The sequence below is a fragment of the Rhopilema esculentum genome, chromosome 12 (genome assembly GCF_057945365.1).
Source record: "Rhopilema esculentum isolate cy_ngs chromosome 12, ASM5794536v1, whole genome shotgun sequence".
NCBI classification, from domain to species: Eukaryota; Metazoa; Cnidaria; class Scyphozoa; order Rhizostomeae; family Rhizostomatidae; genus Rhopilema; species Rhopilema esculentum.
The window spans coordinates 9593675-9606996 of NC_142826.1; the positions used below are offsets into that span (position 1 = coordinate 9593675).

Genomic DNA, 13322 nt, shown 5'->3' on the forward strand with positions numbered 1-13322 from the left:
CTTGGTTTCCACTATGAGTTAACGTGAGTTAATTTGAGATAATTTTGTGATCTGACATGGTTTAAAAATTATCTCATAGTGGAAGCGGTCATTAAAAATTATCTCATGAAAATTAACTCGTGTTAACTCACGTTATCTCATGAGCTTGGAAACAAAATTTTTTGATTTCAAGCTCATGAGTTAACTTGAGATAACATCTTATCAAAAGAAGCCGATGCGTGGGAGGGGAATGTGCTAAAATTTGCACTGAGGTTCTTACGCAACACACTTGCACTGAGTATTACTTTAGATGTTGAAAACAGTTTTCTTTACTAAAAAAATTAATTGTGAAATAAGAGAAACATTTTCTCATTTCTAAGATCCTGTTGCAAGTGGTCGTATTCACCAAACGCATATCTTTTTTTGGTAGACTCTCCGTACCGAAAACCTTGGCGCAGATCGCGAACGGCACTTCTAGCAAAAAATATTTTCCTTTTAAGTATTCTCAAAAGCAGAAGTAAAATAAGTTGTTCTTGTAAGACGCCCGCCATAGCTGCAAGACTCAAATAAAATGTGATTTCTGAAATTTCAATACTTAATTCTATCTCAAGTGGAAACCGAATCGGTACATGGGTTAATTTTGAGATAGCTCGCGTTATCTCACGCTATTTCACACTATCTCAAGTTAACTTGAATTTAGACCATGAGTTAATTTTCAATTTAGCTCAGAATTATCTCACGTTAAACCATAGTGGAAACCAAGCTTAAAACGCGTGACGTTTTCTTGTCCCGTGACGTATTCAAGTTTGTTTACTGTCTGCACTTTTGCATTGTCAGTTACTTCTACTGTTAGATCAGGCTAACACGACCAGAGAGCAGGAAGGAGAATAGGGTATGCATATTTTCTTACCATTTTGAGCACTATAAGCAGGAATAATTCAATTAATAACAAATATCAAAATTTACAGGTTTTGTGGTTAATTTGACTAGATCTGTGCCTCAGGAAACAGAACACAGATCGTAAATTTTAACTCATCAGCTTGAGGTGTTAAAAAAGTTGGTTCTTTTGGCTTTGTAATTGATTCGTTTCGACGCTTTACAGTCCTTTAATATGGTTTCACATGATAGAATCATCAACATAAAAGAGTCTTGTTCATTTACTTGTTACTTATTAAACGCTAATAACGATTTTAACTGCGTGTTACAGTCTAGTTTAATCTATTCATCAATCCAACCTTTAAATAAGAGCATTTTGTCCCACGTTTTATTCGAACAACACATCCTGATGTGTTAGAAGCAAGTCTAGGATGCGTGACGACAAATGCTTTTAGAAAGTAGAAAATTTGGAAAGAAAGCGGCTGATTCAGCAAAGCGGAAGCGAAGAATGTGATATCCATCAGAGTATATGTTTTAAGGGTTATTTAACCTTTCGAAAGTTTTTCCGGTCCCTACTTCGAGTCTCAGGGTTTTATCAAAGCTGCAGCGGTAGCATTGAGCTTGAGTCTACTCCAGAATTTTGTACTAAAAGTCATGCTCTTCCTATAGGAATCCAATCAATGATCTTCTTAAAATTATTGGCCGACAACAGGCTTGCATACACTTCAAAGCCTCAGCATCTAGAAACTATCTAAGAGGAAGACGCCAGAATCTGACTTTCTCTCCGGATCTTTTGGTCATTGCTGGGTAATCAGGACATTTCTTTAGATAAGCATAGTTTTTTACCATTTTCGTGACGTAATTTTATCGAAATAATCAGACTGATACAAATGCTCTATAAAAACCTTGTAATATCGGCGTCAGCCAATCAGTGCGCGGTATTCAAATGATACGTGAAATGATTTGTTTTGCTAGAAAAGGTGGATTGATTGCCAAGTAAGTAAATTATGTGCGATACAAACTGTGAAATTACATTTTTTGTGATAAAAATAGATTATTGATAAGCTTTATTTTTTAACATATAATTACTTTCAATGATATTTGTGATTTCATCCAGTTTTTCCAATTTCGTTGTACATTCATCCCCTCCTAGTTAGAGCTTTTATCTTCTTTATCAGTACAACAATACACATTATGACTATACAGGCCAAAATTCCAACAGAAAGCCACACGAACAATAATGACATTCGTTTGATATCTAGCGAATAAAATATGTTGGAGCTACGGCATATCTGCTGGTTGAACCATTTTTGCACAAAATCATCTGACTTGCCAGAGTTAGATATATCGATAGCTGCTAAATTCAATCTTCTTTTCCATGCAAACGTCTTACTGAACGTTAAGCCAACACCCATTTCAGCGTCATTAAGTCTGAGTACTTTGATCATGCAATCTCTGTCTAGGGCCTGAGTGTATGCAATAGAATAGTAGTCATACAGAATAAGGTCCACTTCTCTAAAAAAGAAAATAACGGTTTCTTATCAATTAATTAGTGAACAAACACACTCTTTTAACCGGTAAAGATAAGTTGAATCTTCCAGATTTCGCATGGCTTTTAAGTGAAAATGAGAATTTCATTTGCAATTTCTTGATGCCTATGAGGAATTTATAATGTTAGTAGGAAATGAAGTGGGAGAAAAAAATGGGTTGTTTTAATGATTGTAATTATAAAACTATTTACAGTTGGTTCAATTGATAGGAATAAACTAATTCAAACAAACTATCTACAAAATAAGGAATTGCTAAAGATTTAATTTCGAGGACTTGTGCCAATTACAAGTATCAAAATCTTTATAAACTCCCTTTATGCTTTTGTATTTCCCAATATACCCTCGTCTATTCAGAAATTGTTTTTGCTTTTAGTCTTTAATGCCTCACGTTTCTTAAACCTTGTCAAATTCTAATTAGATAAGTTAGTGCTCTTGGTTTGAAAATCTTTTCTACAATTCATGACTTTTGTAAAGTCTTTCTTTAAAATTTTCGACATTTTTGACATAATAAGAGGGGGAAATTTTTCATAAAGTTTTTTGTAAGACAAACGATCTATTAAGCAAAGCAATCCATTTTGTTAGCCATTTCAAAGAAAGAGTTACATGTAACGAGACTTGAGTCAAGGGCTGGATTACGGTGGGTACTATTGGTACTGCAGCATTAGGTCCATTGCTGAAATGAAACATTTTTTCTATAGCTGAACAGGGCCAATAAAATACCCTTCTCTCATGAGCATCAAGCCTGATTTAAGCCTAATTCAGCACTACTTGATACAACAAGAGTAAACGAGATGAAATTTGCAAATGGACGAGATCATGGAAAGATGTGATAAAAGAATTGATATAACCTCCCAAAATTGCCTGGTTCTATGGATTTCTCACAAAGTCAGCTGAACAATATTTATATTCAAATCTTTTAAAGATCTTTAACCCCGTATAAGGAAATCTGCATTATTCAAGCCAGAGCCAGGGCTATTCTTTTGGTGGCGGCTTCACATACCATGTATTTCGAAATAATGCGTGACACGATGAGCCTTATATTGCTGTCATTTGCTTTGTCATATGCTCTTTCACAAACTAATGTTTATGAATACTGCCTTCGTGACCAATGAAAAAAAAGTTATGCTTCTCGAGATTTTGATTATTGAATTTTCTGTATCGTTTTGCTTTCTCTTTTTTTTGCAAATAAAGATTGAGCAAGGAAATTAATTTAATGAATTTTTCAAGACAGTTAAGGATTTCAAATTGGAACGTGTACTTAACCCTCCGTAAAAAGGTTTAGTTGCTATTTCTGATCCAATCCTATTTAACGCGAAGAAAACACAGAGTCATAGAAAAAACCTTAATATCTTAATTTAAGCTTGACTTTCTGCACCTAAAATTATATGTATTAGCAGTTAGTGGTTTTTTCTAATTACCAAACTGTTGTTGCTAACGTCAAAAAAGTAAAGATTTTGCAATTTTGGTCATATCAAGAATCTATGGAGCGGCCTTTCTATTAAAGTAGGACATTCTTCCTGACAACTCATTTTTGTTGGTAATAAACTAGTAAATGAAAGTAATCGACCTTTTACAATTCAAACCAAAAATTTTGAGATATATGCTAACTTGAATCGTTTGGAAATGAATGCAGTCAAGGTTATCCTTTTTTTGGTAATTTCTCTAGCCAAGGGTACCATATTCGTAAAATCTATTCTAGCCGACGGTACTACTTTGAATGTGTTCGCGGTAGACTCCAATCCAAATTTAGGCGAGAACCCCTCCCTGTAGTATGACATTGTTGATTGACGTCCCAAGCAAATTAGACAAATCTAACTGGCTATGATTTAATTAAATGTTTGGTTTGCATAAAAGGACCCAAATAATTAAAATCCAGTTGATAGAGATGGATTATTCCTTTGTATAGGTGCCTAGCATGAGCATCATTCATGATTTAAAAAAGAGCCTAAAATGGAAGGACTTGCATAGTTTCTATAATCACCCCTAGATATATCTTATATGTATACCTCTGTTGAAAAATCTAGCACCTACTTGTTTACAAGAGCTTTCACAGCCATATCAAACTGTCGGTAATGTTTCACTCTGGATTCTGACAGCTTCCGTACTTTAGGATTTGAATGCGAGGCCAAATATCCAGATACCACTGAACTACCATGAATTCCAACCGTAAGTTTGCTTGAATCACCAATAAGCTGAAACATAGATAGTTTTGAATTAGTTAAGAGCATGCGAGGCCGTATTTCCCCTACTCGAGGTATAGTATAGGAGAAGGGGGAATCGGCAAATAATATAGATATGACCATGTAGATGCCAATTTAGGATACACAGTTTAATCCTGAAAGATTCACGAACGCTGATACCAATAAGTTTTGTTTATAAAGAAGGTCGCTAAGACATCCTGTACGTTAGAACCTAGAAATCGCAGCTGTTTCAGATTTAGCAAACAGATATGATCTTGATAGCCGTTTAACATTAGCTACTACTAAAGACTCTTTTTAAATAACAACATAGGCTATTTCTTTCTATAATTAATGATGAAGTTTTTATAGTCTGGTCTATAAAGATCAACTTTTCTATATAGAAACTGTCAATAAAACTTCATAAAAATATTTTTCTAGCAATATCTATCTAACGCTTTTGTTACCCAAAACAAAATTCCCTTTAAATGTTTCCTTTGCTGAATTTTTAATGTAGATCACTACCCAAACTTTGCTGGCAAGGTTTATAAATTTATGAAACTTTACGAGCTTTACCTTTTCGTCAGTAAGTCCAGTTATCAGAGGTTCCTCATCCAACACCACCAGAAAAGTGATCAAATTGGCAGAATATGCGGATATGACCAAAATTGACACAAATGATATCACTATGATAGCAACATGACTTCCAAAAGTTTTCGGCTTTTGGTCGATGATCTCGCCAGTGAAAAATGTACCCATAATGTAATTTGCACTGTCATCCAAGCCGAAAGCTCGTGATTCGTTTGTAGTACGCTTATTTACTTGGTACTGGCTGTATGGACTGATTCGTTCCCATATCCATACTATGATAACCAGTAAGGCAATTGTACCAACAATAGTGAGCCACAATTGCTTGCTAAATGGTTGAAAAACATCAGCTTCTTTGTAACTAAACTGCTGTAAATAAGCTACAGCAAAGGATGTTACGGAATATGGGGATGAGAAACTAATGACCTTATTTCTAGTTTTGTCTTCAATAAGATCAAGTCCAAAATCTGCTTCGCCAGCTGCGATTTCTCCGACTATCCCATCGGCTAGTCCCGTCTTTGGATCAATTGATCCATATTTTCCATCTTTGGAAAGCTTTATGATACCAACAATCTTCATTCTTTCTTCGACAGCTTTCAATATGTCAATTGCAAAACCATAGAAGCAGACGAACTCTGAATTGTTCAATTTAGGCCGAAGCCCAAGTCTTCCACTTTTTCCACAAGGAAGATTACTCTCGTGCAACTTATAGAGTTCTGCTACCATCAACCAAGGTGCAGTTTCCGCCACTGCTACCCTAAATCTTCTTAAAAGAGGATTCAAGCCTTGCATCGAAACTATATGGTCGTCTAAAGGTTGATTCTTTTTCATAAGCTCTATCCAGGAGTACCCAGACGTTGAATTTGTGTTTGTCCATAGTTGATAAGCAGTTGAAAAATTGGAGCTGAAAAATAATCTCTTTGTTTATCAACTTATCAAAGTATTTAACGTCGATTCTATCATTGAATAGTGAGGCAAGATTGATGAAATACTTCTTATATTTTTCTGTTACAGAATTGCAAAAATTTTCCATAAAACCTCAATGTATCTTTAAAGCATTTTTGTCTTTGTACTTTGAACCTACAATCCCGGACAAAAGTGGCTGAGACATTTAAGGAAAGTTTATATTTTCACTCTCCTTTAAAAAAAGACTTCCCCCTCCCCCAGTTCAATGTTCAATGCATGATTTGAAGGAGAAATGATAGAACTACAAATTTAACATTGATTCGGGGAAAACGGGGGTTCGAATTTATAGGGGCGATATAAAGTACAAAATTACCGAAATTGCATTTTGTCTCAACAATTTTGTCCGGAACAGGGGCGGACTGGCTAATTATTTTGGCCCGGGCAAATTTTGATCACCCCGGCCCGCAATAATAGCAAATAAAAAACTCCTCGGAAAATACAAGTAAATGTTTGTCTGTAAGGAAAATAAGTTTCTAAATTCAGTAATTTTGTGCATGGATGAATGCTGGTTAACAGAAAATGTTAAATATGTCATTTGCTGACTGAACGGTAAATAAACAAAAATTTGAACTCATTGGTTTGACTCTTTTTCTAAATACAGTAACTTATATGTTGATAATGTGATCGTTCTGGATGTCATCTAACAGGTGTTTTTCTAAGAACATTAACATGAAGGACTCCAGGTTTGACTGCGAAAAATTACTACGTAACCTGTTCTTTATATCTTTAAAGTGGAAAAGCTCCTATCACACTCCACTTGTGACAAATAATTTTCTAATCCTCCGGAAAACCACAATGATTTTCAGCAACCAAAAAACATCCAAAGAAAACATGGGCACCCCTGTTGAAATTTTATCTTGTAGCACCATATCCCTGTTGGGCAGGGGGTGCATTTGACTTATGATAGTGTACGATAGTGTAGGCCTAATAAACTTTCCATAACTTGTATGAGTTCAAGCTGGATCCTTCAGGTTAAAAGGCAGGTTAAAATTCTATGTATCGCATTGAAACAAGGGTGTTACAGTATAGTATGTCGCCAAAAAGGAAATACCGTCAAGTGAAAATATAACAATAACATGTTTCCTGAAGAAGTGTGTCTGGGCTGCCGTGACAAAAATGAATTCGTAATATTAATGGTTCTCGAGTACTCGCGTGTATCTTTATTCTTTCCCACAAAGTCTCTGAAAATTCAAGGCAAACAGATCAACACGCGGGTATACTGTTTGCCTCGCATTCACTTTTTAAGCTAGTTTATTTTTTTGCACTTTTATCAGCCGGCCCTCAAACCGACCGGCCCTTCGGGCGATCGCCCGAATAGCCCGACCAGCCAGTCCGCCCCTGGTCCGGAATGTAGTTCGCGTGAAACTTGTTTATATTCCATAGAGTATATAGTAATGATTCGCTGACAATCAACTCAGAACTGATTGTTTACTAAAATACTATTCATAGCTGATTCAAGGGTAGAAGATTTTAGGACAATCTAAATACCTTTGCGAGCAACGTCTACATGCAAAGGTATCTTGTTGGCATTCCATTACTTTGTTTATAATGTATCCTTCATTAGGTATCACAGCTTCTTGTCGGGCACCATAATACTTGCCATCTGGAAGGCGGCATGTTGAAGATAACGTGTCCATAGTACGCTTCGATAATACCCATTTCAGAGGATCGTTCAATCCTGATACACCAGCTTCTTCGGCTAAATCGAATACCTGTCTAGCAGAGACTCCGTCAGAATCAACCAGAAAAATATCATTGCCAGTCAATGCAGAAGATTCAAAACTTTCCTTTGTGAACGGCTTTTTGAGTAATGAGATTGTAACAACGTTTTTGTTAATGTCATACATTTTCTTGATCAAGTGCGTTAGTGTTTCTTCACCAGATCTTGTTTTGTCGACAACTATTGAAACATAACTTGATGGGAAACTGACCTTGTTCAGAACGGATAGCAGGCTGTCTGCTCCAGATGGCTGGGAAAAAATGATATTTCTAAGAAGTATCTACAGGTGATTTTACCGTACTTCAAATCTTGAGAACATGGAAATGTTAGCAACAAAAGTAATACAATCTGTTATAACAAAAAACAAAAGGCATGTTTATTTATTTCAATGAAGGTTTCATCTCTTGTATGTTAGTTTCAATGTTGAATTTATTCCTTATTTGAATTATCATAGATTTTATTCTAGTCTTTATAGCATCAAAACTTTACGAAAGTTGAAATTGTATACAAATTGCAAAAACTAGAAAACTCGGTCAAAGATATTCATGAGGCGATAGTCTATACAACTTCTGTTCTTATCAAGACTCATTTTTTGTTCTTTATCAAGATTATGACGCTTCTGCTGAATCTAACCCGCAAAGTGTCCAAATTACCTGCAAAACTAACTGTGTGAAATCGAAAGAGTTGAGAAATCAAGACAACATTATAAAGGAGTAAATCAAGGTAGGACGCCGCATTTTTCAAAAGCCCTTTCAGTCAGAAAATTTAAGCATTTTGTCACCCAGGTGCTTGTCAATCTGTTTGGGTTGTCATACAATTAATAGCCTTTTCTTCGTGGCTGTTTTGTTAGAAATATGGCAATGGGTTTTATATGTAAACATAACCAAGAAAATGAGACGATTTTAAAGAGATATCTCATGAAAATTATCTGAAGAACGAAAAATCTGTTTAGTATGCATGATACCCTACAATGCCAAGCTCCTATTGCGAGGCTTCTACGATGCTGTTATTTTATCAATTCTGAAGGCAAACCAGAAAAATACTTAGGATCTACGCAGCTGTACTTGGCTAACCTGGTATTTTCCATTTAACCCATTGTCATAGCAAATCGTTTTATTCCTGGAAACATTTGTTTTCGTATCTTCTTGAATCAGCAACAGCTCTTTGACCATTTCGCTTTGCATGCCCTGAGTATCGCTAAACACAATATTTTTGCTGGAATCACTCTGTTTGATTTTCGTTCTAAGCTCTTCCATTTGCGATATTACAAAGGATAAGCCATGACTGGAGTTCCATTTTGTGTAAAAACTTTTATCTGTCATATTTAGCTTGGCTGTAGCATTTTGAAATTTTTCAATACCAGACTGGCTTTGAAATGCTCCAAATAATGACACTTCTGCGCTTGAATAAATGTTTAGCAATGTCGATATAATCAACACTGCTTTCGATGTCCTTTTCAGCATATTGAGGGCGTGTTACATCATTCTATTTCGTGCATCACCATCTGCATCATCAAATACGTTAACTACATCAGCCCTTGTAAACTTTTTATATCATTCTCCTGTTGCAGACAGGTATATGCAACTTGCAGTACCGCATGTAAAGGTATCTGTGCTGCCTTTCTGTATATCCTTGTTCTGATAAAAGTAAACAGCGTATACCGATTCAAATGGAGAATTATTTTGCTTACAAAGCCAGACAAATTATTTGCTTTTACCCTTGGTGAAGAACTAACAAACTACTTCACTGAATGTGAAGCATCAATAATTAATCATTTCACTATGAACTGGTAAGCTGGTTAGGGAAACCCTAAGAGGTTTCTTTTGCTTACATTGATTGAGATCGAAAGCATAAGCCACAGCATTGAATATAGCATTCATTTCTTTGCTCCTTTTTCTCATCTAAGAGGATAAACATTAAATCCTACCAGCAAAGTTTCAGAGACAGCTGCTTTCAAAAGGCCAAGCTATCAGTGATCTGTCACAAAGAAAAATATGGGAAGTATTGAAGTGGGAAATATTAAACAAAGATTCAACAAGTTCCAATTGATAGACCAAATACTATACCCACACCTGTCAATCTGGATTAAATTGTGTGTAATACAATTAATAATACAATTAAGTTGGTAGGCAAGCACAAGCACTACATTTGCAGTTGGGACCGTCCCATTTTTTATTAAAACCTTAAAACTTTTCAGATCTTCTGCCGATTTTAGTTCATTCGGTAGGCCATTCCAAATCTGTGGCCCAATGGGTTTGAGACTCTTGGACTCGAAAGTTGTTTGATTAAGCCTAAAATGTGCTAAATTATTTGGATTTCTTTGGTATGATCATTATAAAGAAATCTTAGAGCACGTTCTTGTAATTTTTCTACTTTCTGCAATGATTTGGAAGATGAGAAATACCAAACCAAAGGACAATAGTCAAAATTAGAATATACGAAACTCTGAACAAGGATCTTCTTCTCCTGAAAGCCAATGAATGTCTTTTATCTTTTGAGAACATTTAATTGCGTTGCAGCCTTTTTGCAAAGATTCGAAACATGTGGGTCAAAATCAAGTCTATAATCCAAAATGACTCCTAAAAGTTTCACAGTCTCCTCAGATTTGATTATTTTACCGTTAATATTAATTTGTTCTCCACTAGTATTTGTTTGGTTTTTTCTAAGCAGTAAAACATGGAATTTTTCAAGATAAGCAATCATTTCATTTTGTTCTAGCCAAGCTAGAGCAACTCCAGATTCTTTTTCCACAATATTGATAAGATCGGGCAAACTTTTAGAGAAATAAGCAAGAGTATTGTCGCCAGCATAGTTATAGAGAGTTGCCTGTTTTATGAAAAGAAACAAATCATTTGTATAAAAGTTAAACAGGATTGGGCCCAGCACAGATCCTTGGGGTACAACAGAAATAACCTCTAGGAAGGAACTGTAAGTATTATTTATCCGAACGCTTTGTTTACATCGCTTGAGATAAGAATAGGTAAAGATTATTAGATGATATCTACAAAAAAACATCTACGAAACTATAACAACTATAATGAACATTATATTAACAAACTACTGACAACAATAGTTTAAGAAACATGACTGAACATTCCAATTTTCACAGCATCGTCTTGAAGGAGCATAAATCATTTGTCTCTTGCGGTTCATAAAAGTTATTTATGTCTTTGTTCATATACTGTAAAGATATCCACGCTTAGGGTGTAGGTGTGAAACCTGGAAAACTTTACTAAGGACTTGTCAGGACCAAGCTTCAAGCTAAAGAAGGGCTCGCAATAGTTCTGGACAATAACCAAACTGCTGAAAAAGAAAATAGCCTTGAAGTGCCTATTTTACGCCAGAAAACATTTTTTTTTATTTTTCTATGTCACTTGAAATAGCCTACTTTTATATGGATATCCGAAGACCCATGGTACTTGATGAATAATTTCTAACGTTACAATCAGCGCCCTATTCATTTGCAAGAGGTTAGCGTGGAAAAAATCTTTTGTTGCACATTTAACTTTATCGTGTTTGGTCGCATATGTTTAAAGAAAAACAAAACATCCTGATTAAAATCTTTCTAGCGTGACCATTATTTTGGTTCTTCATTACAATGTTTAAAATTTAAATTGTAAGCATTGTAAGCATTCAAATTGTAAGCATTCAAGCACTTTAACGAAAGCCTTCAGTAAGTCTATTATGTGATATCTCACAATTGCATCATGACCACTAATACGATCCATACCGGCAATAACACCTGTTTGGGAACACTCGTGTATATTCAATCAGTTGCTTTATATTCAAACAGGCGTTTTCCGTGATAGATCATGTTGCGTTAGTATTTCTGAGGGTTCATATTTTTGCAAGAATTTTTGAAAAAACCGTTGAGCACGAAACGAGTACTGGAATATTTCGATCTGGGTGCAGAAAAGACTTTCAGTTAAATCCAGGGGCAAGGTCCTAGAAGCTCTCATTATATTTTAGTCCATAATAGGCGTAGGAAAAAAAGGGGCTACGAGGGTTGCAATCCTTCCTCCCCTTCCCCACCCCTTAAATCAGTCAAAAGAATAAATTTTAGGCTCATTAATGCAATTGTAACGCAAAGGAGCAGCAATATTCGAGTAAGACCAAGGCTTAGCCATCATAAACGTTTAGAGTTTGTTAAGCCCAAAGGTCTTAATCGTCTTTAATTTTTACCTCAGATTTCCCGAACTTTGAACGCCCAAGTAAAAGAGGCAATTAAATTTGTACCCAGTGAGCCCTTACCTACGCCTTGGCACTCTATGATGCTTATGATACAGAAAACATTATCAATTTGGCAGATTTATCTATAGCATTGTCACTAAAGTCAATCTAAAGCTTTATGCAAACAAGACGTTAAGGTTGGTCTTAGTGGCAACTAATTCAGTTACGTCATTACTTGATAAATGATCCATTTTAAAATAACATGTAATATTCTTTAAATAACTATATTTGACATTCTTGCTTAGGTAGCTTTTGTAGCTAAAAAAGACCAGTAGAATCTGCAATTTAAAAGATTGTTCGGTGTCATAACATTTCACCAAACCCATTGATGTTGATATAGAAAGTGAAATTAAACTGATTTGCCATGATGTTTGCTATTTTTCTGGAGAGAGGAGCATAACATAGATCTTTATTTCCTGGGTTTTGCTCTGCCGTTCTGTGAAGGCCTTCCATTTCTCAGGTACTTTATATGTTGCCTGTGAAGAACTCTTTTAACTTTTTCAATAGAATTATGCCAGTCATGCAGACAATGCAGCATAGAATTCCAACTGATAGCCAAAAGAATAATGTTGCCATACGCCTGATATCAAGAGAATAAAATATATTACTATTTTTACACAATTGTTGGCTGAACCACGTCTTCAACAAGTTGTCAGCTGTACCTGAAAGAGTGAGGTCAACTGCTGCTGCATTTAGTCTTCCCTTCCACGTTGATTGGTTGTTTAGTGAGATTGGGATCCCCATTATAGCATTGGAGAGCTGTAGTATCTTTAGAGAACAGTCTCTGTCCACTGATTGAGTGTATACAAGTGAAAGGTAATCGTAAAGAACGATGTCAACGCTCCTAAGAGGAAACCAATTAAATAGTCACACAGATGCAAACAGGACAACAGTAAGCATTTTCTATATTGATAATAGTCAGTCCAATGGTATTACTTTTTGTTGTTTTTTTTGGAGGGGGGGGGGGGGGGAGGGAGCCATGATAAAACAAAAGACAATTTTCATTATGCAATATTTCACTCGTACAACTACAGGACCTTGTACAAATCCAAGACCTTGTACTTGTACTTTTTACAGTGGGGTAGTCAGAACTCTTAGACTTTGGAAACAAAAGATACGTTAGGAAGGAGGAGTGAGTAGAGCTTGCCCGCGAAAGATTCTTAAGAGACCCGGTCTCAAAATGCTGAAAAGTTAAAACAAAAGAAACAAATTCTTATAGTAAGTGCTTAAAGTTTA

General features: G+C 35.5%; 2 protein-coding genes and 1 long non-coding RNA gene across 4 annotated transcripts in view; 1 reads left to right on the plus strand and 2 right to left on the minus strand.

Moving 5' to 3' along the window:
• LOC148958750 (uncharacterized) overlaps window positions 1-13322 on the plus strand; it is a 27147-nt gene continuing 13825 nt past the window's right edge. Inside the window, exon 1 of the long non-coding RNA XR_016144444.1 lies at window positions 1-871. This is a non-coding gene — a long non-coding RNA (uncharacterized LOC148958750). The remainder of the gene's footprint in view (window positions 872-13322) is intronic.
• LOC135681225 (glutamate [NMDA] receptor subunit 1) lies at window positions 904-9587 on the minus strand. Its single transcript, XM_065195569.2, has 5 exons — window positions 8930-9587; window positions 7625-8106; window positions 5159-6074; window positions 4437-4597; window positions 904-2370 (listed from the first exon to the last, which is right to left on the minus strand). Exons 1-5 carry the CDS (start codon window positions 9317-9319, stop codon window positions 1995-1997), a joined length of 2325 nt encoding a protein of 774 aa, XP_065051641.2. The 5' UTR covers window positions 9320-9587; the 3' UTR covers window positions 904-1994.
• Window positions 10876-13322, minus strand: part of LOC135681226 (glutamate [NMDA] receptor subunit 1) — a 10689-nt gene continuing 8242 nt past the window's right edge. For both annotated transcript variants that reach the window (XM_089111707.1, XM_065195570.2), the window contains exon 6: window positions 10876-12930. In XM_089111707.1, the coding sequence (XP_088967833.1) occupies window positions 12552-12930 (379 nt within the window). In that variant the 3' untranslated portion in view covers window positions 10876-12551. The remainder of the gene's footprint in view (window positions 12931-13322) is intronic.